The following is a 26723-nucleotide window of genomic DNA, read 5'->3' as shown; positions in this document are numbered from 1 at the left end:
CTAATTTACTAAATATAGTATCAAAATGCAAGATAACACGCTATAATACAATATAGTTAGAATTGAAGCTAATCAAATATAATGAGAGTGTCCAAGAGGTGGATAGGCCTCACCATAACACTGAGGTGAGATGTGCAGTCCGGTTGAGCAGTGGAGAGGAGAGCCTGATGAAAAAGGGACATCAGGTGACCTTGCCAGGGGTTATATCTTCTCTCCGAATGCAAAGCCCCCTGGGGTAGGTCATTCTTCTTCTCTTCTGGACAGGTACCAGGAGCTGGAGCGTTAACACTTAAACTCCCAGTGTCCTACATGATGTTATGATGTGGAATACCAATAACCAAAAATCATAAAATCATGACAACAATATAGATAGATATTGAGGAATAAATACATTCTTTGCTTGTTTATGTAGCAGAGTGGTTAGCTTTTCATGGGGGAGGGGTGGGGGTAGGGGGAAGGGTTGGATGATAGAAATATTTATTTGTAATTTATTTGTAATTGTAAATATTTACTAATAAAACTACTAACCAAGTAGTTGAGATACCAGCTATGAGTTCTGTAAGGCTGTGCTGAACATCCAGATAATGACAGAATTGGAGAAGTTTACAGCAGTTTGAAAATGACCCTGATTTTCCTTCCTGTATTTGTGAGTTGAGGTAGCAGTATGTCCCCAAAATACTAATTTGGAGTCTGACTCTGCAGATGTTGACTATGTGAATAACATTGTTTGCATGAGTAGTCCCAGTGGTAAATTCTCATGAGAGATGCTTCTTGTGTGACCTAAAAACTTTCTAGGCCAGGTCCTTGTACTTGTGGTACTTTGATTAGAATTTATTTCATAAATGCCCATTTATCATCTTAGTAGTTCTAAGGAGTCACAGTGCCAATGTAACACATATGTACAAAAAAAAACCTCCACAAAACAACAGCAAAACTCACCTACATCTGCGGAAAACTAGTGAGGAGGTAAAATGTTACTCTGGGGTTCTTGAACAACTGCAGTCTCAAGGCTCGTGCCCCCTATAAGAAAACCAGCCCCTCTGAGTTTCACAGTGTGAGTCAGCTGAAATCCTGAGTTGAAGAAAAGAATGCTGTAAGGGTTGAACTTCAAGTTGATACTTGAAATAGCTTTTAAACTGAAAGCCATCTATGATGTACATTTTCGTGCTTCTTGCAATGTATCACTGATGGAGAAGGACATATTTCAAGAATTAAATACTTTGTTATAGTTCATGGGTTTTTTTTTTTTAAACCTTACAACACAATTTTAAAGTAACAGAACTGAGGAATTGCCTGTACTTGTTATTTATTGGGGGCCCCATCTTGACAAAAACCTAAAAATATGTTATTAAAAGTTAATGTGAGGTGAGCATTAGCTGAGGATTGTATGCAGGAGTATTTAAAAACTATTGAAATTCTGTTCATGATATGAGTGATTTGGAACATACAGATATTACAGCAGAGAAAGGCAAAAATATGTTTCAATAAAAGTTTTTTTTCCACTTAGTAAGCAAACTGAAGTACTGCTTACATATGTTTTCTGTGTACAAGTCTATATGTGAAACTGCTGTGTTTGGAGCTTGTGGAACATGCAGGAGCCCACCTTGCTGAAGATGTCAAATGGGGCTCGGTATAATACTGGACTTCTAGCTGTATTTCATATGCTGGTTAAAGTTATCTGGGTTTTAACCTGATGAATGTGTTAAATGCATGCATAGTAGAATGGGCTAAGAGATAACATTTTACATCTAGGATAAAAGCAGATAAAGCTTGTCTTGGGTAACTGTGCCCATCAAGCCTGGAAATTCATCAAGGAAATCAGCTACTTCAAAAGAGACTAGACAAACTAGTACTGCTATCCTTTCACCTAGTCTAGGAGGGCTAAGCTGTATTTTGAGTTAATTTTCTTACAGAGCAGAAACAATACTCTCCACCCCTCTGCAATGTTTTTTTTTCCATAAACTACATAAGTTGCTCTGAAAGTCATGCATCCTATTTATTTCCGGGGAAACAACAACAGATACAATGAGCACAATAACACTCTTTGATAGAGAAAGTTCTCAGCTACAAAATGGTTATTTCTCAGCATAGTCACCACCACTAGCTATGCATTTTCACCAGTAATGAACAACAGCCTGCCTGCCACGCTCATAAAAAGCTATGCCAGAGGAGGCAACCCATTGTTTCACAGCTGTTATGGCAGTATCATTGCTAGGAAAATGTTACCCGGGCAATTTCATCAGTCCAAACAGATGGAAGTCAGAAGGTGCCAAATCCAGAGTGTACAGGGGGTGTGGTAGGACAGTCCAGCCACTATTGGCATTGTGCTTCACAGTCTTCAAAGTGGTCTTGAGACTAGTATTACTGTATTGCAAGAGAAAGGTAGTCATCTTCTCTGGCCTGACTCTGGCAGTTCAAGCCTTCAGCTTAGTGAACATCGTGATGTAGCAGTCAGAGTTGATGGTTTGTCCAGGTTCCAGGGAATCCAGAAGGATTGCTCCTTTCCTATCCCAAAAGAAGGTTCATGTCCATTACTGCTGAGGGTTGCATCTTGATCTTTTTCATTGATGAGGAATTTACGTGTTGCTACTCCACAGCCTGCCATTTTGACTATAGTGGTGACACTATATCTTGTCACCAGTAACGACGAGATCGAGGAAACTGTCACCTTCAGCCTCCTATTGGTTCAATATGTCCTGACAAACTTACATATGGTATTCTTTCTGTTCCTGTGTGGGATCCACTTGGAATAAGCTTAATCATATTCCAATGTTGCCTCCATCATTTCCACTGAAGCTAAGATGCAGCTCTGTAAACTGTTCCCTTATCATGGTCCATTGATTCACATAGCTGAGCTGACTGTGGCACTTTTTGTTTCATGATGTGAGTGCTATGCAATGCTGTACAGAACAGGGCTTGTCTTTCATGTCAATGTTACCACTGGTGAAACACACCACAGTGCCCACGTCCACTTTTTGGTTTTCGTAAAGGTTCAGCAAGCATCAGTGAATGTCAGTGGGTGCCATTTTTTTTGCATATAGGAATTCAGTGGTATGCCTGAATTCCTGAGTGCCAGTGGCACTTCATATGCCATTTTATTTGACCGCTGCTCTGCTGCTGTTACATGGCAACATACCATAATGGAGTACTAGTGGGAAGATTCAGCCTCTACTGTTCTGCTGTATCACCAACATCCGTCTCTGATGTCATGGGCCAACATAGTAAAATAGGAGGCGTTTAGAGCAACTTTGCAATATAGTGCATAATGGTAACTTAACCACTGTGGACTTTTGTAGCAGTGTTGATGTTCCTTAAATATATGGTTGACTTTAATGGGATAAAACCTGTTCTCGAGAGCTTAAAATAAATCTGCATACTAACCATGTATTATGTATTAGCATGGCTTTAGATTGTGTTCTTATTCCAAGTTTTTGACTAGCTGTATCCATTAAACCTAAGTAGTTCTAAGTAGAACCAGAGTTCTAAGCAGAAAAATTATTAACTTTTGAAAGAGGAATTTTTAAGTTTTCTTACCACAAGAGTAAAGTCTGTCAATAAGTAACTCTGAGGTCATTCACTTTGTTTTGAATTTTTGAGTATTTCATAAAATACAGCACTTTCAGTTGCAAGACAGATTATTATTATTTTTTAAATGCTTCTTCTTCCACCCAGAGCCACATTTCCCTTCTGCATGGCTATGTGATCAGAGCTGAGATAACTGGAAAAAATGCCAAATGTTGCAGAACAGCATCATGAAGATAATTCTTATTTGTGAAGGAGAATCTCATTAGTTCTTCTAATTTACTGAAGTTTTTTTAGGTGTGAAAGAGCTTATGTGAAATTTTGGATATGTGGTGAAAAATGTTTTGTTAGTATTTGAGTCACTGCTCCTGTTCATGACTAACAATGGTAAAAAAAAAAAAAAAAAAAGTCAATTAATGGATTATTACATCTTTTGGTATGCGGTTGTATGCACAGTCTCAAGAAAAGCATATTCTTTGCAGTACGGCCTTATATTGTATAAGCAGCAAAGCTGTCTTCTGAAATGGAAGTGTCTCTGGTCTCTTAGAATGTGTTCTTAGCTCATAAGCTAGGAAGTTATCTCCAGTGTTTCACAGAGCCCTGTTCTTCATTTTGCTAGCAAGTTTATTACTGAAGCCTTTTTTCGGTTGGGGTGTGTTCTGAACACACACTGACTTCCTCAGCCAGGAAGATGTGCTGGATTGGCTCAAACCTGGGGTGTTTATGTATGTCCTGTTTTTTTAAGCCTGTTTATTGTTTAGATTTTCTTCTCTTTAAAGCGTTGATTCTTAAGCACCTGTCTGGCTTCGGTCTGAAAATATGAGCATGGAAAAGGTTAATAACACATTTGTGAAGGTGTAGGTAGCAGAAGAATAATGACTTCAGGTAGAGAATACATTTTTGAGCAGCCCTGAAGGGGGTGAACAGTTATTCCTTGTTAATCACGGATGTGAAAAATCTTTCTCTTGGCTAATCCTACATAGTTTAAGGGCAGTGCAGTGTGCATTCCTCATCTCAGAACAGGGAGGAGATCACGAAGCCTGCGGTGCTAATCACTTACCAAAAGAATGTGAGACCATCTTACAGGAATTGTACTGGGGCTTCTGTATTTATAGTTTAAAAAAAAAAAATACTACAGTATTATCCTGTATTAACAGACTTTTGTTGAAATAACTTCAGATAGCTTCTCTAGAAAAGTTTCTGGTAAATCAGAAATAGACAAAGTCTGTCTTTGAAGATGATTATTTAAAAAGAAAAGCAGTATTTTAATAGAATCTTAAAAATCAGATTATATGGCTACGCTTTGATTGCAGAATAATACTAAGTATTTGATACAACTTTTAAGTCTGAGCAATGCTCTTCTTTTGAAATCCTTGTAAACTTATTTTTAATATATTTTACTCATTTGAATGTAGTTTCTCATGGGATTCCCTTTGTAGGTCTAGAAGTCAAATCGCAGTGAGAAGTCCTGTTTGCTCTTTGCAGACCTTTTTACAAATTCCAGGGCAGGAAGGCTGTTTATTTTTCCCACATCTGTTTTGTGCCCATCCTTTGTGACACTGTTTGCTGGATGCTCTTCTTTCTTGCTTCTACTGAAATGGGTAATTTGCACTGTTGCAAAATGTTGAAACCAAATCTGATTCTACAGAACTGTGTTTTCATTATTTTTTTTTTCTGGTAGTGTTTTGTGTTCAGAATACATTTTAAATTGATGCAACAAAGTACTGATATTAAATGTAAAGCTATACATTTTACTTCTGCTCTGGAAAAATTCTGTTTATCCTGTTCAATTAAAAATAAATAAATAATAATAATTAAAGATTTAACATTAACGGTCTCAGGTAAAAATGACCTGTTAAAGTGCATTGCATTTTCATATGCTATATTTCAGAGAGAATCTAAAACGTTCCTTACTTTAACTGCTGAAGTCTCAGTTTTACCTGGAATTTTACAGTTAAACTGCAAATTGCATGATGGTTTTGGCTACAGGGCTGTTACTTCAGTGACTCATGCTGTTATATTACCTCACTTAATCTGAAGAGTCTGCATGAAAACTAAATAATAAGAAATGTTTTTTTCTTTCATTGTTTGTAGTGTATTTTGTTGGCTTGTTTTAATAATAGCTTAGACTAATAATCAGATACAATGAGTAATTCTGCTCTTAATTTGCTTAGAACACACCAGCCTGTCTGAGTGTAGGTTGGCAAGATGCCTGTACAGGTGCTACACAAGAGTACTTGAATGAAAACTTGATGTGTAAAGACAATTCTATCTGGACTATTTGCAATCCCTTCTTGCCTTCTTTCCAAACAGTCTTCCCAAAATTTAGCTAAACTCCACATGACAGATCAACTCCCTCACTGTATTCAATTCCTCGTTCTCTTTCTTTTCTTTTCTTTTCTTTTCTTTTCTTTTCTTTTCTTTTCTTTTCTTTTCTTTTCTTTTCTTTTCTTTTCTTTTCTTTTCTTTTCTTTTCTTTTCTTTTCTTTTCTTTTCTTTTCTTTTCTTTTCTTTTCTTTTCTTTTCTTTTCTTTTCTTTTCTTTTCTTTTCTTTTCTTTTCTTTTCTCTTTTCTTTTCTTTTCTTTTCTTTTCTTTTCTTTTCTTTTCTTTTCTTTTCTTTTCTTTTCTTTTCTTTTCTTTTCTTTTCTTTTCTTTTCTTTTCTTTTCTTTTCTTTTCTTTTCTTTTCTTTTCTTTTTCTTTTTCTTTTCTTTTCTTTTTTTTCTTTTTTTTTTTTCTGTTTTTTCTTTTTTTATCTTTTTTTTCTTTTTTAGATTTCTTTCTTTCTTTCTTGGAAGTTATCCCATATGTTGTCAGAAAATCATCCTTGATGATGTTTTGATATTTGATTCTGTATTACCTTATGGGGGTTTTATAAATTTCCTTTCCTTCTTAGGGGTATGTGTCAATTGCAAGATAACTTAAAAAATATTTTCTATCTCTTTAAAGATTATCTATAGCTTTTGAGTGGTCTTAAAGGAGAAGTGGGATGTGGCTAGATGCTCTACAAACTTTAAAATAAGTAGTTCATTTAACTGATGTGGTCTGGCTAACCAGACTGCTGGGGTAGTTTTGCATATGTCCATGCATCTCTACTTCAGTGTAGTGTTGGTACTTGTTTTTTTTTTTTTTTTTTTTCATTTTCTAGATGAGGACAGTTGTGTTTCAGACAAGATTTGTGTCCTAGCTGTTATCAAGGATATATTTTTTTTCTTCATCAAGACTAAATAAAACTTCTGGAGCAACAAGCCATTTTTGTCTAAACGATGAGTCTTCAAAGCACTGGCAAGTGAAAGTTGTCACAATTGGAAGATTTAAAGGTTTCTTACCTTGAATCCTCTCTGGTTTTACAGCCAAGGAGCTCTGTGTTGATATTCTTTCTGCATTCCCATTTCTACTTCATCAGTCAGAATGATAATAATGAGGACAGGTCTGGGTGCAGAAGAGGAAGGCTGCAGGCATTGCTAAATTCTTTCTCAGACTGGGACACTCTTGTGGCCTCCCTGCAGTTGGCTGTAATAGGAAATTGCTTGTTCTGTCAAAAAGAGTGAACCAGTCTTAAACATGGTAGAGATCTTTGGCTGATGCCCTTATTCTTGCTCTCCCTTATAATTCTCTGCATCACTTAATTGTACTTTAAGTTTTATATGTTAATTTGAAAGTCAAACAGAATGGAAATTCATCATTTCTCAAAGTAGCATAAAATCCAATGGTTTATACTGACAGAGTCACAGAATGGGAGATTCAAAGGAAGCACTGTAGATTTCTAGTCAGTATCACCGATTATAGCAAGATCAATCAGAGCTGGTGGCTGAGAGTGGTTTCGTTTTAGGTTTTGAATGTTCCCAATTACATATAATCTACAATGTTACTGGGAAACATATTCCAGTGTTTGACTATTCTCGCAGAAAATGCTTTAATCTTTATTTGATATCAAATAGAAATTTAGGCGTCTTTACTTTAGCCTAGTAATTATTTCACCTAGAAAATGGAACCTTGATTAAGTTGTTCTTGACCGGGGACAAACACAAACTTAGGCATGCAAATACCCTGGACTTTTCAGATTCCAATTTTTATTCATGTAATCAGCATATTAAAATTTATATTGCTTGATTAAAAAGATCATGAATAGCTTGACTTGAAGTTAGAATACTTTTGGAGAATCTCTAGTGAAAAAGCTGGCACAGTCTTTTGCTTAGGTCTTACTTCTTGGGCTTTCTTGTCTCTTGATGACATGTTTGCACAAGTCACGTTCATAGGCAGCAGTTGCCAAATGTGTTGAAATTCAGCAGTGGCTTTGGACACTAATGCACAGATGTTCTCTGCCTCTGGCAGACCTAGCACTGTTTTTTTGGAAAAGGGAAGGAAGGCTTTCCTTCTTTGCTGACTTAAGCCTGAGTTAAGCTCTGTGTAAGTTCTCTTGTGAGGGAACAGGATCATTCACACTATGTCTATTTTTCTGAACTTGCTATACCTAGGATTGGGTCTCTAGACTTGATGGTTAAGTCAGTATAAATCTGTCCCTGTAGCTTCCCATTTTAAGATGTTTTCATTGTTTTGAGATCTGATTCTGTGTTTCCTGAGATAACAGTGCCTGAATTGGTATTAGACCTCAGCAGATGTGTATCCCTGGATATGGTGGAACTAGTTGAGGAGCCTGGTGGGCTCAGTTGTTGTGAGTAGAAAGTGCTGTTGCATGAACATCAGCTTTTTTTTTTTTTTTTTTTTTTAATGTGTCCTTTGATATGAAATTTACCATTAATGAACTTTTTTGTTTGTTTATAAATGTTACGAATATTTTGACAGTGACCTTCAGGTAAAAGAAGTTACGTTCTAATTTTAAATGGTTTGATAGTAATGTCTCTTAACATTGCTATCAATTAGTAGTAGGTTTGGATGTGATCCTTTGTTGAAAAATAGAGTTTCTAAGCTATGCAGTACTGTGCAGAAAGTGTATTCTCAGTTACTCAGTAACTCAGAAAGTTACTTCTCAGCTAACTTCAGAGGAGGAATGAAGAATAATGGCTTCTGCTCTCATTAACTTTGTGTGAGTTGGAAGCCTTGTATCATTCCTGAAGCAATGGGTGTAGAATAAAATATATTTGTGCATTGTATCTAGAGTTTCAGAAGGCTCTCAGCCTCTCTGCATCCAATGGGACTGACTGTTTCTAATTAGAGTACAGTTGATTTATAATTTACTTGAGAACTGATCTAAGCTAAGAGCTTAGATCCAAGTTATCTTGAGGGCTTCTGCTTTCTTGGGGGCCTATGGCTAGAATTGCATTTACTTGAACAAAAAACAGCTGAAAGTATTTTAGCTGGGCTTATTTAACCTGAAGGAGACAACTTGTAGGGGGCAAAATAGCAGCCTTCCAGTAACTGTGAAAAAGTTATCAAGAAGCTGGAATCATGCTCATTACTGTGTTGAGATAAGAGGTGTAAATTTAAAGGAGGGAATAGGAGTGGATATGAGAACTCAAGTGCTGGAACAAATCAGTTTCTCAGGGAGGCTGTGCTGTTTGTCCTCTAAGCCTCTACTAGATGTAGCCCTGACCAACTGGCCAGTTCTCATAACCAATCCTGCTTTGACCAGGAAGAGGAGACCTTCTGGCATCCCGTACTGTGAAGATTTGCTCAGAACAAGGATGGAACAGTGTAAGAATAGAATACATAGGGCTTCTTTGGCTGTGTGTAGTTGATTACAGGGGAATTAGAAGCGAGTTACAGGGAAGGTACTAACTTGTCTGGAAAACGAATACAGACCTGCTTGTGAATTATAGCAGTTGCAGACGATTACAGTGCAAATAGTGTAATTAAGAACTTTTTTTTTAATCTTCCTTCCTCTGTCTCTCATCATGATTGATAGTGGATCACAGTTACTGTGGCAAGAAAATTTGAGAGTGGCACTGAATGGACAGGCAGCATGGCAAGGTATCATTGGGTTGAGATGTTTATGACTGGGAACTTGACATGTTCTCTCCAAGACTTTTTCTGCCTCTATCTCTGCCATTCAACTCATATCCTATGACTCTTCACACAGGATGAGTAAAAAAAAGATATGTTTCAATTTCTGCAAAGATACCGTGTTCTCTAGAGCTCTTAACAAATGATTTTCCATAGGAACAATAATAATAATCACAGGTATACATTCATCATTTTTTATCTTTTTTCTTGCCTTCTCTGTTTGCTTCTCCATGTAACCTGTTGGTTTTCCTAGACCTACATTTTATCTACTGGTATCAAACTTCCTGTAAAGACTGCCTGCCCACCTGCCAGGGTCACCTTTTGTATATTTAACCTGATGCTTCAGAAAGCTGTAATATCTTTGAATATATTCATGTATTTCTTCCATCATTTCACTTCAAAGTTTTTTTTCTAGCACATTCTATATTTAGAAGACTGAGCTCTGGAGACTTTAAACTGAAGTATTTAAAGCATTTTTTGTAATTTAGGTATTATGTGGACTTTGCTTGAATTTATCATGAAGAGTTGAAGAATTTACTTGAGCCAGTCTGTCAGTTTGTCCAATCTAAATGCTGGATTCAGTAATGCAAGCAAAAGTTGTATTTATTTCAACTGGGGCTCAATTTTGCTGCATTGAAAGAATTATGTGATGTCATACCCTCACCCACTTATTTCTGGCCGCTACCAGCAACTTTATAGCTCAAGGTACTGCAATATTAGAAGAGATTCTCCAGTACATTTTCTGTTTCTTGCGCCACTAACACTTCATCTCTTCTGAGCTCTCTTCCTTTCCTTGAGAAACGCAGATTTTTTCTAGCTCAGCTAGGAAATTGAAAGGGGGACGTATGGAACATTTCATCACTGTTTCTTCGATGCCATACCTTGAACTTAATGTCAGTTCTGGGAGAGCAGTTCAGTTGATTCAACTGAAATTTCTCTTCTCAAATTGTCCCAGGGGAAATGCTGTTCACACACGAGATGCAGAGAGGTCTGTGCTGACATACAGAAAGAAAAAGTGTTCTTTTTCTGCATGTTTTTACTCTGCAGTAGCTGTAGTTCTTTTTTTTTTTTTTTTTTTTTTTTTTTTTTTTTTTTTTTTTTTTTTTGCCTTCCCGTATCTGTGGTTACCTCAGGTTTCAATTTCCGGGGACGTGTCTGTCTCATGCTATGTCTGCATGTTGAGGACAGGTGTTGCTTTTTCAGACAAAATACAGCTTGAGGCAAAGGTGAGGCCATGTGAAAAGATGGCAATGCCTGTATCAGAGAGCCATGAACTGTTTAAAGTAGGAATGTGTTTTCTGGACTGTGTGTGTGGCTCTGTATCAAAGATTGCAAACTCTTCAGAGCTGGCTGTATGCCTGAAAGCTGTTGTGTTCAGGATAATGGTGGATGCATTCCAGATTCACGCCATGTCCTTTTCATTCACTTGTTATTGTTATTTTTTTAACAGAACTGTCTATTGCAGTCTTGAAAAAAATCATTTCAGTAATGACTAGTTCACAGGATTTATTTGTAAGAAATTTAAGATAAATTCACAAGATGAAAACATCTTGTTATATACAATGCTTAACATACGTATATATATATATAAACACATATATAAAAATAAGTGTAGCTGAAGGTTCTTTCTTGAAATAATACTTAGTATTGTAAGGGAAATGTCTTCCATTGTTGCCTAGAAAAACTTAGTAATACTTTATAATCTGGCTTAGGCAATTAGAGATGGACACATTTTTGGTAGAGAAAGCTCTGCTTTAAGAGGAGCTACAGTGACACAGATGGAATAATTAAAAGAAGAAACTACAAAATACTGAATTCATGAATGGCCAGTAGCTCATTTAACTCATGTCCCCTCAATTCACTTAGTGCCCAAAGAATGAATGTTTTAATTTTTGAAAGGCAAAGTGAAAGTGTAGATTGAAACACTTAATTCTAAGTGTCAAGCTCAGTTGGTAGAAGCTATTGAGTCATGAATGTACTTCTATGAGTGCTTGATTAATTCATGCATTTGACTTATTACCAGCATTTAATTTTAATGTCTGTACAGCAGCACATGCATCCTTTGTTAACAGTATGTGTACGCAGTTGTGTGGACCGTGTGAACTGCAGGTGCTAATAGAAACTGGTGATCTAAATATGGAAAGTTACATGCTAACACAAGTATTTGACCCATGAAATATACTTTTAAAGTGATGCTGAGTGTATCTTTGTAAGACTTGTTGCATTTTTGAATTTTTTTTTTTCTTTTACACCTTGTGGAATGTCTTGGTAAATACGTATTGATTTAAGTAATGCAACTAATGTAGGGATAAAATAAATAACAGTCCATACTGTGCAGTCTGGTGGCCAGGAATGCCTTAGAAGCAGTGTATTGAGAAGCACTGTGCATTGCAAACTAGGACTTGTGATGAGGTTCTTAGGAGGAAGCACTTTTTTCAGTATGCTGCTTTGCTTGAATGGCAGGTGGCATGTGTGTTGCATTCCTTAATAAAAACCTGTTTGGAGTTTGAATTGTTGAATGATATGACTGTGTGCTACTCCAGGGCTGTCACTTAAAAAGAATAATCTGCACTATATGTTAAATAAATAATTAAATAATCATGAAAAAGGAACACATTTGTCTTTGTGAGGTGTTGTTCTGTTGCTTATGGTTTTACTGCAGGGGACTTGTTACCTCAAGCTAAACAGGTTTGACACTGGTCAGCGTATTCCATCAGAAAACTCATAGGCAAATGGGTATTTTCAAATCCCAGCTGCAGTTTTTCTTTTGTAGTATTTTATGTATCTGACACACAACTGATTTTTTTTTTGATTTTTATTTTTTAAATATTTAACTTTGGTGTATTTTATAGCTGTGGACAAAACTAAAAATACGATCAAACTTGTAATGCTGAATTTAATTTGGGACTGTATGATTTTCTTGCTTTTGTTTGATCAGAGTTTCTGTAACAGCTTTGTTTCTTTTGTTGTTGTTGAAATAGTTTATAAGGGTCTGTAGATACATTGTCTCATTATTTAACTAAGTGCATGCACTTGATACATGTTGCTTTGAACAGTATTTCATGGTCAGAAAATGTGTGTGTGTTCACTTCATTATACCAAGAGGAACAAAGAGTTGGAGAAAGATTGAAGTTACTCTGCTGGCTCTGTATTTTTAGTTTTCTGGTTGGTTATGCAGGATAGAATCCTGACTTAATGGTTGATTCACACTACAGAAATTCAAAATAATCTTTCATAAAATGAAATAGGTAATACAGTCTGTTGGGGAAACCAGAAAATGTAATTAGTCCATGGTAAATTTACTGCTGGACCATGTCTCCGCTAATGGACCAGCATTATAGCCTTTAAGATCAGCTTGTTACAGCACAGTGATCTGCTCAAAGTGTATGCACTGTATTGTTGAAGCTCTCCAGTTGTAATTTAACACAACCTTTTCTTTTTCTTTCAAAAGGCGCCTAAACAGAAATAACCTCCAGTTGCTTTCTGAGCTGCTTTTTCTGGGGACGCCGAAGTTATACAGGCTGTAAGTAGGCACGATTCAGTTATTCTGGAAAACATGGTGTTGTTTTGTATTGCATTGGGTTTTTGTCTTTTGCCTCAAACTGAGCCAAAATACCTTTATTAAGACTGATCTTTTAAGTACTTTGACTACTTAGCAGGAATTTTGTTTAGAACTTAGTTTAGAAACTGATACTTGTTTGAGACTAAATACTGTTTCATCCTTTCCTGTTTCTGTTAAGAACTCTCCTTGAAGGAATGCTCCGTTTTTTTTTTTTCTCCTGTTTGGTCTGGGGTGGATGGGTGCATTTTTGTTTCTTTGCTTGCTTCCTCTGTTAAAATAGCTGTATGACTGTGGAGATCATGGCCCAGCAATATAGCACTGTACAGCACTTTGTCTTTGTTATGTTCTGGTTTTATGGCTCTACACACTTTACCAGAAAAATCAGCATTGACAAATGGTAGCCTGTGGAGATATCTCCTGTGTCCCTCAGAAAGAAAAGAAAGGTCACAACATAACCTGAGGATAGAAAAAGCTATGAAATGTTTTACAATAAATACAAATGATAGCAAATTGGATAAGTTTTTTTGTTGTTGTTGTTTGATTATTTTCTTTGGTTTGATAATCTTTTACTCGTGGCAGATTTTTTCAAGTATTTTGATCCACTGGCTCTATTTTAAGAACCCACTCATTTATGCTGCAGTATCAACATGGAATTAAGTTCAGACAGTAATTTCTGCATTTATCCATACAATCACTTTTTGTAACAAAATACATTACAAAGCAACATTATGTTATAAGATGAGGTATGAATGGGATACGTGACATACTTACATAGGCTTTTAAAAGATGGTAGAAGTTTAGCCCTATTTTAGTTAAATATATGTACTCGACACTTTTATTTAGGGTTCAGGTGAGACTTCTGCTGTTGAAATCATTGTTTTTGAGTTTCATCCTTTATGTGCTTGGAAAAAATATGTGTAGGTGGAGGAAGGCAGAGTTCTTCTGATTTGTTTTCATTTTAGTTTATGAAAATGTTCCTGAGAACAAATGATATAATGAAGCTTTTATTTTTTAGGAGTTGATTTCTGTTCTAATATTGCAAAATAATGGTTCTTTTTCCCCCTATTCTGGTAATTTGAAATGGTAAACTGAAAATGATGCTATTATTGGTATAAACGTTTACTTCTGTGTATTTTTGTTTCTTTTGTTTGCTTTGGATGCATGTTGTTTCTTGAACTTCCCTGTAGATGCAGTGAGTTGTTAAATTACTAGACCAGAAAGCTCCTGAAGGCTTTTGTTCTGACAAACAAAAACATTTTTTCTCTGCTATTATATTATAATATATTCATGTGTGGTTTTATATATATTAACAGTTCAGTTTCTTCTATGATTTCCATCAGCAATCACAGAGATATTACTTCCATCAGGAAGGAAAATGAAAGGGATTTATGATCATTTTATTATTCCACCTATAGTGTAAAGGTTGTTATCTAAATTTGTATAAAATAGAAATGAGCCATAATTTGCAGGAGAAAAAAAAAAAAAAAAGGATGCACACTTCAGGCAAAATCATACTTGAATATATTTAACTCAGAATTGTATATTTGATAAAAGCTAGTCTTAAATCTGTAATATCTTTTGACAAAGCACACAACTGCTCATAGTGTATATGGTGGAAAGTAAGAGATCACTGTCTTCACAGTATTAAATTTCTTCTGCCTAAGGGTTATTGTTGATCAGACCATGAAAGTGAATGTCTGGTTATAATGTATTCATGTTTAAAAGAAAATAAGAATGATACTAAAAATCTGTGGTTGCTTAAACTAAATCTGTAATTAAAAAATGTCTAACAAAAGGATTGACAGTAATTAAATGTTTACTTGGTCAACTTTCAGATTATGTATAGTTTGACCACTTTGAGTAGTATAGAGTCTTTTTTTTTTTTTTTTTTGCATCTGTTGTTTTAAGTGCTTATGCATATTTATATCCAATTGAATATATCTTGAAGGAGAATTAAATGTTCTCTAAACATGATCAATAAAATGTACAATAGACTTTGGGTTTAGTATTTATTTTTGGCATTTAACAGCTAATCAAACATTGTGTGCACTGCATGTTTTCAGCATACTGTTGAGCTTCTGTGAATAATAATTACCATTTGACCCTTGGCTGTAAATGAGATGCCAGGTGAAGAAGCACATATGCTTGTTGTGTAGCCTAAATGCAATATAAAAGAAAGAGGGTACACTGTATATGAATTATGATTAGACACAGTTGGTTGCCGCCAGCGGCTGGCTATGCTTTCCCTTTGCTGTCTGCTCCAATTTCTCTTTGGACGGGTTGAGAGAGCACTGCATGTTCAGGTCAAGATGTTTGCCTAGAAATAGTAGTACAGTTGCAGCTGTGTTTGCTGGAGCAAGAGACTAGTTTAAATAGCATTACCATTTATCCAGTCCATTAACAGAACTCTGTAAAATAATACCAACTCTGCATAAACTACAGGACAGTGTAATAAAATTACAAGCACTTGTTGACAGATGGGAAGTGTAAGTAGAGGAAAGCGATAGGTTGAGAGTTTAAAAGAGACAGTGCATTATTTCCCATGTCTGGAGACTCTATTTTCAAAGGTAATTAGATGAATTATTTTTCAGGTTATTTTCTTTCAGATTTATCAGCCTTCTGAGAAATCTCTTGGAACAGGTTAAAATGGATAATTTAGTCAAAGCAGAAACTGATTCTCCCATTAAGAGTTATCTGCAGAGGTGTTTTGACACATACATTTCAATAGGAAGTAGTATGCTAAAAATAGTCTGACTAGTGCTGAAGGGTATATTAATCTTACCTTGCAAGATCTCTTTCAAAGAAAAATGTACATGAACCTCTGTTTTGACGCAATAATGTTAAAATATAGGTGCTGTTGTAAATCCCACGGGGTAATACAAGTCCTGCTGCAACAAGTACTTTTCCCGCAAGCACAGGATGTGTTGTTTCCAGTGACCCGTGTGCCTGCTCACAGTGACTCACCCAGCATCCATGAGGGTGCTTTAATGCAGGGAGCTGGAGAGGGCTTAGCTGAGGCAAATGGATTTTGACTGCTTTCTTTGGCTGGTTAGAGCACAGCTCATTGATTGCCGTTTGCTGCAGGATACCGAGGACCAGACCCAATGCTTTTGGAGAATTTGGTTTTAAAAGATACCTTTCAGTGGCATGTAAAGGGTATTGGATTCTAGACACAAAGCCTGTCCCTTTTAGTTTTCATTTCTTGCACTTGGAAGGAGGTGAAGTTCCCTTACTGACCAGTATTTTTTGTATGAATTGGCAACACTGGCTTTGAAAGAAGCAGTCTTTCTTGTTGACATGGTCTGATTTTGCATGTTAGAAAGGAAAGATGTCTAATATGATGTACTTGAAAAGAAACATGTTATGAATAAGAAATATCTCCTCTGACAGAAAAGTAAATGGTTCTGAGATGTCTGTTGGTGACCTGAAGGCAAAAGAAAAGTCAAATAGTTAATAATTAAAGAAAAAACATAAACATTAAAAAAGGGAAAAAATAAAAACTTTTAAAAATAATCGTAGGCAGAACAGCAGCAGCAAGAACAACAACAACAAACCACGCTGCATGGGGGGCCCTTGCAAAAATTCCTTCTGAATTAATTTCTGCCAGCTATGATTAAAGTGTGTGGTACTAGATGTGTCAGACACCATAGTCTCTGCTTCATTTTACTCTTGGCCTCTCTGGCCCCTGCCACAATAAATCCCACAATGGCTGGGCAGGAATTGCAGGTTACAGTTGCCAGGGTTACCGTTGTCCGGTCGGGCCGCCATCATCACTCATCCGCCCGCTGCCCCGCGCGCTCCTGTCGTGGGGAGAAGGAAAGTTCTGCTGTTTTTCCAGCTGCTGCAGGGGAACCTGTGATTTGCATCATTTCCCGTCATACCTTTTCATTTTTTTTTTTTTTCTTATGGTGAAGGTAAAAAGCAATCAGAAATAGGAATGGAAAATAAAAAATAAAAAAGTGGTGGTATATATGAGATGCTAAAGCAGTGAATTTCAAAGTATTTTAAGACACTGGCTTCATTTTTAAGGTAGCTGTATTTGGGGCTTAATTTATTGTCATATCCCGTCCCTTTTAATGGAATAAGCATAACAAGAGAGGTTGCAGCTGTAATTTTGTAGATAAGGTATTTATCTTCAATTTGAATGCCTTAATTAGTGAAGAAATCTCTCATTAGGAAATGCTTGTTATCATGCCTCTGAAATCTTCCTGCAACTGCAGACAGGTGGCTTTGGGTGTTAAAAATCCAAAGAGGAGCAAGGGGGTGTTTCCCCTTCCCCAGCAGCAATATTGGTAAGTTCTTCTTCTGCAGGCAGGTTGGTAGGTGGATCGGGGTAACAGGAGAGCTTTCTTTTTGCTCTGTGCTGCAGTATTACTATGCTTTGCCTTATTGCAGAGGTGTGCTGATTGCCTAACAAAAGATTTATTGGGATGATATATGGTTGTTTTGTTTTTTTTTTTTTCATTTCTCTATTAATTATTAATTGAAATTGTTGTTAGAACCTTCCTGGTAGTGTTTTCTTTTCTGCCGTTGGTTTCAGTTTTTATGGTTTGTTATGAAATGTTCTAGCAGTCTTCATGTAATCTTTCAAAGATTTTTTTCTTTTAATGAAGAGTTACTGCATATAGTATATGTGTATGTATAAAATGCAGTTTTGGCTTTGTGATATTGTAAGCTAGTAATTAAAAGGAGATCTTTAACACACAAGACTAATTACTATTTCTTGCAATGTGGACACATCATTATCAAATTTGCTAATGGAGTGTATTGTCACTAATTTGAAGTTGTGCTCCCCTAGTCTGGAATGTTTTCAGAATGAGTTTAGTACGCTGTGCTGCAATTCCACTGTCAGTTCTGTGAGACTTATTTTTACTTTTATTACACTCTGTAGCTAAAAACAGAACTACTTAAGAATACAAGAATTGCTAGATGGTTAAACCACTGATGTTGAGGTTTGTTACCTGTACAGAGGAGCTCTGTAACCAAGAGTGGGTTACCTGTCATGCTGCGTTTGTTATACTACTTCTCTGGCTTTCATATCTGGCATGGAAGATCTAGGAGATAAATTTTGGGAAGATTTTGTGAAGACCATTTTTTCTTGTTTGCTTGTTTGTTTGTTTGTTTTTCTTTTCGGTCACCTGCTTATTTTTTAATCTAGAGAGAAAAGTAAATCAGGAGCTAGATAATTTTATGCAGCTTACCTTGTGTGTGCATCTTTCCTTTCATCCTCTTACCTCTACCTTTGGTTCTTATTCTCTGCTATAACATTTCAAAACTGAAAATCCAGTTACTCTTTACAATGCAGCGAGCAAAACAAATACCACTACTGCTTTGCTTCTGATATAAGCCATTTTTATGTATGGTAAAAGATGACAAGATGACTCTATAGAGATCTTGGAAGCATGGAAAAAAACTTGTAGAGTGCATCAGGTACAGTGCACAGAAACAAGAACATATATGCATTTCATGTGCAATTTGCAGTAGTTATATCCTAGCAACAGCAAACAGTCAGCCTTAGCTTTAGTTGAGTGGAAGTGTTGGAGGAACCAGAATGAACTTTTCAAATGTAATCATGGTGGGGAGCAGGGAGGAGGGATGAACAACGAGTAAAATGCATTATCGCTATGTTTGACCATTATTAATTAGAGTTCAAATATCAATCTTCATGCCCTTTGGTACTTCAGAGTCTTTTAATCTGTGTGCTTTTCATGAGCTATGCTATCTTTTGTATTTTGTATTGTATCTTATGCACCGCTGCATAAGAGTAAAAAAAAAAAAATAGTATACCAAATGCACAGAATTAAACATTGCTACTTGATATAATAATATGATATTTAAAAACAAAACAAAACCAAAAAAAAAAAAAAAAAACTCGAGCTGGGTCTCTCAATATCATTATTTGTTTTTAATTTTGTGATAATTGGATGGTACGTTTAAATTGCAGTTCAGTTTGTCTTTCTTTACTTATAAAAGGACTTTTTTTTTAATAGCAGTTTTTCATTTGCAGTGGATAAAATGGCAAATTGCTTGAGATTTTGAGGCTGTAAGCTAACTCTGCAACTAAGCAGATCATTAAATCCTTACAAAATCTGCGATACTGAAGCTGTACTTTAGTATTTGCACTGTATGTTTGTTTGTGCTTCCAACCATTGGCTTTCATTACAGAAAACATTCCAAAACTGCTTATAATTTCTTTTAGCCGTAATGTGGAAATCATGTTAAACATCAAGCAAACAGAATTATAGCTTACTGTGATTCTTCTGAACCAACAAATAATCTGTGGTATTCAAAATCTTTTATGCTGTTAGTTGTTGATATTTAAATGCTAATCACACTAAAAAAATGCTTATTCAGGCCCTAGCACTTTTAAAATAACATGGCAGTATTCAAAATGATTAAGAAATCTACTTTGGTAGCTATGTTCAGGTCATCTTGACCTCCTTGGCTCTGAGTGTAAATAATTACTCTCCATATTTTTGTTGATATGACAGTGATTAAATCAGATAATTGAATAACAGCTTTTATTTTATTTTATTTTTAATGTGAAAATGCAAGTAACAAGTTTGAGATCACCTGTAACTGTGTTACAGTCAGGGTTAGTCTGTGAGGTTTTCCTGGAGGGTTAACTTTGACAGGTTTAGCGAATTTTGACATAGGAAACCTTTTAGGCAGGAGTTAAGTAGGAAACTAAGTATCAGTGACGGAAGTAATGAGAATTAAAAAGGCATGTCAAGGGAAATACCATTATTATGTGGTACAGAAACATGGTGTGAAATGTTACTTATGAAGAGGACATCTGTAAGTCTCAACTTGCACAGAGTGGACATTTAAGTAATCAAGTGTCGTCTTGATTTCAAAAAAAATAAAAATAAAAATAAAAAAATGGATAAAGGAATAAATCAGGCCAAGGAAAAATGTGAACGTATAGAGACTTGTCCCTATGATGGCGAGTTTCTTCTGCGAGTGGAAGATAAAAGCCTGAAGTAACTGAATAGCTGAGAAAAGTCCAAAGAAAGGTTGATTGCTTCCCCTCCAACAGTTCCAATTGATTGAAAAAAGCCTAATTTAAAGTTCTGTTTGTTCTGTGTCTAAAACCATCAGAAATTTCTTTTAGAACTGGAGGAATGCTCTGGAAGAGAAAGAATCCAAGGATAAAAAGTCATTGCAGGCCAACAATTGTTCCTAATCCTCACAAAATGCTGGAGAAATTAAATTTATTCTTTATTGCTCAAAGTGTTACCTAGGTCACTGGGCGATGGGAAAATTGAACTGGAAGTCGAGTAGGCACAATCTTTGTTTTGTGTCTAGATGCTTAACCTTAGACATGACAAGCCATCTTAGTGTGTTGTGGGAACTTGGTTCAGAGTATTAACACTAGGACGTTTATTACCCTGGATTTATAATAGGCTAGGCTGTCAGTAGATGAAAATGTTGTGTTTACATTTCAGTGTTAAATGATCATTTAATTAACACCTAAGGAAAAAAAAAAAAAAAAAAAAAAAAAAACTTGTGAAATTCTTAGCGGCTTTTATTGTTGGTTTCCTTGGAGGTTTTAATATCCAAGATACGGTGCAGTTGCTTCTATAAGTAAAGCCAGGAAAGACATTTATGAATGTAGTCAAGAAGGACAGACAGTTTAACCCCTGTTGACCCTTCATCCTGAATGTTGATTTATATAGCGTTTAAATGCATTGAATTTGTTTTAAAGCTTCTCTAAAGTTACTCGCTTAGGAAAAAAATGTATCTTGTTTGAATGCTTTTAAAGCATTTCCTGAATTGTACATTCTTGTAAAAAGAATTGAGAATTCATGTTTTTCATTCAAAAGAAAGACTTAAAATTCTTGTTGATACATTCTGTATAATTATAATAGTTAAAAAAAAAAAAAAAAGCTCAGGATCGTTGTTGTACAAGGATTGTCTGTATGCGCAATAATAATATGTGAGCTTTTAAAAAAAAAAAAGTTTGAAACAGACAGTATATCATGCATTTGTTGTAGCAGCTACTCTCCAAATTCTTTAAAAGAATTTGGAAATTGGCAAGGGAAGCAACATTACTACAAAAATGCATACCCACTTGAGACAGTGGAGGTTTACTTTTGTATGTTCCATTATATCAAAGTCAAGGCTATCTGAAAGCTTTAATTTGCTCTTGGTCCTTAATAATGCTTTTTGTTGTAATGCTGATCTGCAAATGCTTTTTGCAATAATGTTGCCCTACAAAGCTTGTTTGAATACTTTTTTTCATCCCAGAGCTAAAGCTAAATTAAATGTTCTTGGTTAAAGAGCAGCTGCTCTTCCACTGATATGTTTTTATAAGCACTGTAGTAAAAAAGTGAAAAATTACAAAATTACAGCCACATTGAGATGTTTTTGGAGTTCTTAGTTAGAGGTGTATTTTTTAATCTGTCTCTGCTTAAGAAGGAAAACTCCTACTTTTAAAGCATGTCAATAGATTAATGATGAAAACACAGCACAGCTTAATTCAATTATTGACAACAATTTCTTGGTATACTTTTCATTTTTACTGATGATCATATTCTTTACAAGTATCAATAAGTGAGTTAGAAAAAACTTAGGAATCTGCTGATACAGTAAAATGTTTATTTTCTCCATACAAATGACATAAAACACTTGATGAGATATTACAGCTGCAGCACAAGTTCTATTTGCCAGTGAGATTTCAACATTTTCCAAACTTACCCCAATATATTTATTAAATTGAAACCTAATATTCAGTTCTAGGCTTGTCAGAAGTATTTGCATTTGCTTTTCTTGTAAGTTCTTGGCTGTTTTCAGTTAAAGCAGAGTAATGATGTTCATTGACGACGTCTTTCAGTGCTTTTAGTTGAAATTTCTATTTGTCCCTCTGAGTTGGGATATCAGATGGAGGAGTACTTGGCATAAAAAGGAAGCTTGCCATGCACCACACTTATATTACCTTCTCTTTATAGTGCAGTTCCAGTAGAGAATTTTAGATTCTTTGAACTGTTGAATAAGTGCATATGCAGTAAGATGCAGGCTAAACTTCATCTGAAGCCACAGTGCAAAGGATCCCATGGGTAGGCCACATCAACTCTCTAAGCAGCAATTACAGCGATCCTCCTTATGGTAAGGAGAAGCGCAAATAAACAAAGTGCAGCATTTAAAAGAAGAGAGCTGAAGGGAGGGCTGTAGCAAGGAAGAGCTGAGCCTGTTGTCTTGATCTCATGGTAAGAGTCCTGGGGCCTCGGCTGGCGGTATTTGGGAAAGGTCACTGTTGAATACAGAGCGGGGGTTTATTCTCTCCTGCAGGTACTTGAGGGGCTGCTAGCGGCTGTTCAGGCCCACCTCGCAGGGAATAAAGCTGAGACTTGCTGAGCCCTTTTCATCACTACAGCCAGGCCCAGGTGCAGACCCTTCCTGGCTCAAGAGTATTTACAGGACCATGCTCTGAAGGCTTCTTAGGGTAATGCGTGCAAGAGACAAAATCCTTACCTCTTTGTTTTTGTTTCCCCCTCTGTTCAGACAGTTCAATGACATTTTTGTTCTGTTTTGCTGTGAATGTCTAATTCACAGTGTTGTACAGAAGGGCTATGTGCACTTTGTAAGGTAGCACTTTGTAGCATGCATGAGGGGAAGTCTGGTGGCCATGGTTCAATGCTTTTATTAGTGTTTTAGTACAATGCAGATAGGAAACATCAAGTCTCTCTGTCTTTTTATTTCTTCTTTTCCTTCTATGGATTTTTTTTTTTTTTTTGTAGAAGTGGTGGGTAGCTGGAAGAGATTTGAGTAGCTGACTGACCTCAAAACTGAAAAGGTTGCATCTTGTAAGTTTGATAAGGCCCACAGGGAAGGGTTGCAAAGATAGGATAACAGCTAATGTAATGAATGAGTATTTGTAGTAGCTGCTTCCCTGAGTGTAAAGATATGAAAGGCTAAATGGAAAGAAGAATAGGGTGTGAATGTGTGTCTTAAACGCGTGGTGGAAAAAATGTGAAAGGCTTAGCAGAACTAGAGAGAGAGTAAACTGTGTGAAACAACAAAATAATAATAATAATAAAAAAATAGCAAACCAAACATCCCAACACATATGCACATGTGTTTTGGGAAAACAGTGATATTTCTGAAATTAGAGAAAATTACTATTTAGTCCTCAGTGCTCTGCCATTAGGATCAAATCCAGTCCATGATTAATTAGTTCTATTATAATCTACGTTTTATGAATTTTGCATTCTTTGTAAAATGCAAGAGACTGGCTTCCTCATTAATTGTAGTAATGACTCTGTAAATTCAGCAGAGGAAACCTGTAGGTTTCTATTTCTCAAATACTAAAAAAGTTCTACTGTGTTAAACCTTGTAATGTTGGTACTCTCCTCATCACTTATGCCTCTGCAAGACAAAAGGACGAAAGAATACCAGTAAAAGAAGTTCATTAGAACTGAGTGATTTTATGAAAACAGAACTCTCACAAAATAGAGAGCCTATCTATTAATCAAGGAGTGATTGTTTCTTGTTTGCTGGTGTAGTATTTGTGTAATAAGTGTAGAAGTCAAAATTTCTCAGCCTACACAAAGTGCAAATGTGTTGTCTCCCAGTCAGTTTTTCCTTTTTACATAGGTATGTACATAGATGTTAAATTTCATCTAGAAAAAAGATCGCAATAATATTACTTCTCCTTTCACCAGTGAGAGTAGCCAGATATGATAGTATTAACTGCTGTAGCAGGGCATCATCACCATTCTGGCTGATTACAATGGCTTTATCTGTTCAAAAGAACAGTCTTACACCATGTAATAAGATTTCCTGGTCTAGGAAATAAGCAGGAAATTGTACAACCATGGACTCTAAAATAAAGAGTAAAATTTCTTCAGCTAGAGCGCTGATGAGTGAAGGTGGAAGCAAATTTTGCAACGTGCAGTGTACTGCCACCTTTACTTTGAAATTTTGGATATGAAATCAAGCTAAAAGCTGCTGTGCGATGGCCAGTTTTGCCATAGACTGTTAAAGTTTAAGATATAGTGCTGGCCTGGAATATTTATATGAAGTCCATTGTTCTGTCTTTTGATGACTGATCTAGACTCTGTAAACTGCATACTAGTAACATTTGTTAGTAAGGATGATTTCAAAAAATTTAAAAGGAGGGAACAATAATAAGGGATTTAAATCTGAAATAAATTAAGTATGCCGGAATTACTTACCCTGTGGGTATGGGGTGGAGAATGTGGGTAATGCAAAGTACTTAAGGGAAAAATCGAGATTGTGATCACTGGGGAGAAAGCTATTTTATGACACTTAGGGATAATAATGTGTGTAAATGTTCATTGCAGTATGAAGCAATAAGATTGTGCAATTTTGTGCGTATGTATTACAGAAGGAAATGGAATGTAAAATATTTTTTGACTACACATTGTAGTTTTGCAAAACCAATGATAAGGTGAGTTGTTTTGTTCTGGCTAATATTGTTGTGGAACGTTTACCTTAAAAGCTTTTTATGTTTTCTCTGTTTGTTGTGACACTAAAAATATTTCACTAGAATTTTGGCTGAGTTTCTTTCTTCTTGTAATCAGTTGCAAAAGCTATTGTTTTGTCATTGTTGTTTTTTTTTTTTTCCTTAGCCAAATGAAATCAAACTGAACTGGATTTGAGTTATGGAGGAGGCTTTACAATGAATATGTGCTGTTAGCTTAGTTATGTAAGAGTTGAATAGAGGCAGAATAGTAGTATTGTGTGTGTGCATATACGGAGAGAGAACAAAGAGCAAAAGTAGGAGAAATGTAATTGAATTAGGAGGTTGGTTGATCAAGAAAAGATTTCTGCAGCAAGATGCAAGTCTTTGAGATGGGTGACCTAAGAAAGATCATTTGGTGTACATTCAGTACTCTGGTTAAAATGCTAGCAGTACATTCAAAGTGAATGAATTCTTATTAAAGAAGTGGAAGTTGTCAGTCTGCTGGAATTATAATTTCATAAGATTTAATATTTAGGAATAAGGATGGATGTTGGATTGTTACGGTAGCAGTAGAAAATCAAAGCTTTCTTTGCCACGAATTTCACTCAGTGCAGATCTCCTTACCACTCTTTCTATTGCAAGCTGTCTTCACAGTGAATTTATCTACAAAGAGGAGAAGTGGGGACAATGGAATAATTCCGTTTTACAGTGTGACAGCTTGCACTGCTACAGAATCACAGAAACACCAATGTTGGAAAAGACCTACAAGATCATCCAATCCAACCATTCACCTATCACCAATAGTTCTCACTAAACCATATCCCTCAACACAAAATCCAAATGCTCCTAAGCTAGGTTTTATATAACGTTTTTGACAAGAATGGTGAAATGGACTCAAGAAGAAGGAAGCATTACTAAAAAACTGTGCTCCTCATGCCTCGGTAGATCCAAGAGATTGAATTGGTAATGGAAAGAGAAGTATGAAACGTGCAGAAGGTAACATTTTATCTGGTAGTGTTAAATATTGTATTTATCAGTGCAGGTTAGAAATATGTTGATTGCTGTTATATTTGTCTTACAAGAGCTAATATAAAATCACTAGATTATGCTCCTGTTCCTCTAGAAAAGATCAAGATTTGTTACTTCTGAACTAAAGCGATGTTAACATGCACACTCCTTCATTTTGTTTGTGCTACAAGAGTAGAGTATTTGTAGCCAGGCCTTTCTGGCACACAGCAAGGCCTTAGTGAATAACGTGGGTATCCAAATAACATTGGCAGTAGTACTTGTTTGGGCCTTCGTTATGGTGTTTAAGATGTTAACATATAAACAATAACAGAAAACCCACAGTCTTAGAAGTAGTCAAAGGAAAGATGTAATGAAGTTGAATATGACTGCGTGGAAAAGATTTCTCTGAGTTTATCCAAAAGAAAGTAGTTAAGAGAAGTACTACCTTGTATTCATTAAATCTTACATTGTCATTGATGAAATAAATGCGCATTTGAAACTTAGTATCTTCACAGAGGAAAAATGTGGTAAAGCATGCTATAGTTCCAATTCATGATTCCTTGCAAATATATATATTTACTTTCTATTTGGTTGGAAATGGAACTTAGGCTTGATCTTGCAGCAGTATTCAATGCCTTTTATTTATTTATTTGCATAATCTAGCTGTGTGGGATTGTTTTGTAAGAAAGTCTGCTGTTTTTAATCTTTTTTTTGTTCATTTTACTTGCGTTTTTTAATTATAGTTGTACGACTGCATATTGTCCATTGTGTTTTATTTTGGCTTCTGAACTCAGAAAGATTTTCCAATTACTTTGCTAAATACAAATCTTACAGAAAGTGTTTTAACATCTTGCTCTGCACAGTAATAGTGCAGGTCTCATGAATTTGGCAAATATTGAAACAAAAAAAAAGTTTTGGTATGTCCAAAGAATATAAAGAAATAAAATGATCAGTGCATGCCTAATACTCAAGTGTTCATATTTTGGTATTCTATGGTTAATGAATTTGCCTGGAACTGCTAGGAATCTCCTCTTTTTCAAATCAATATGTGGAAAACCTTTGCTTTATTTTCTGTAAACATGTTTAGGTTAAAAAATAATAATTGAATACCCATATAACTATGACCAATCATTAAAAAATAAATAAGATTAAAGTTGGAAACATTGTTCAGTTTAAGTTGGGTGGTCCAGAAGATTGAAAAGATGTTCTCTATTTTCTTTCAGTTTCTTACCAGAGGAAA

At 35.7% G+C, this 26723-nt stretch overlaps 1 protein-coding gene across 4 annotated transcripts in view; it reads left to right on the top strand.

Moving 5' to 3' along the window:
* The window catches only part of SLIT2 (slit guidance ligand 2), a 244645-nt gene that overhangs the window by 7730 nt on the left and 210192 nt on the right, over window positions 1–26723 (top strand). For all 4 annotated transcript variants that reach the window (XM_090139613.1, XM_090139614.1, XM_090139612.1 and 1 more), the window contains exon 4: window positions 12937–13008. In XM_090139613.1, coding sequence (XP_089995739.1) covers window positions 12937–13008 — 72 coding nt within the window. The remainder of the gene's footprint in view (window positions 1–12936; window positions 13009–26723) is intronic.

Source organism: Phasianus colchicus, chromosome 4 (assembly GCF_987193195.1).
Source record: "Phasianus colchicus chromosome 4, bPhaCol1.hap1.1, whole genome shotgun sequence".
NCBI lineage: Eukaryota > Metazoa > Chordata > Aves > Galliformes > Phasianidae > Phasianus > Phasianus colchicus.
This window is presented reverse-complemented; position numbering and strand designations above follow the sequence as displayed.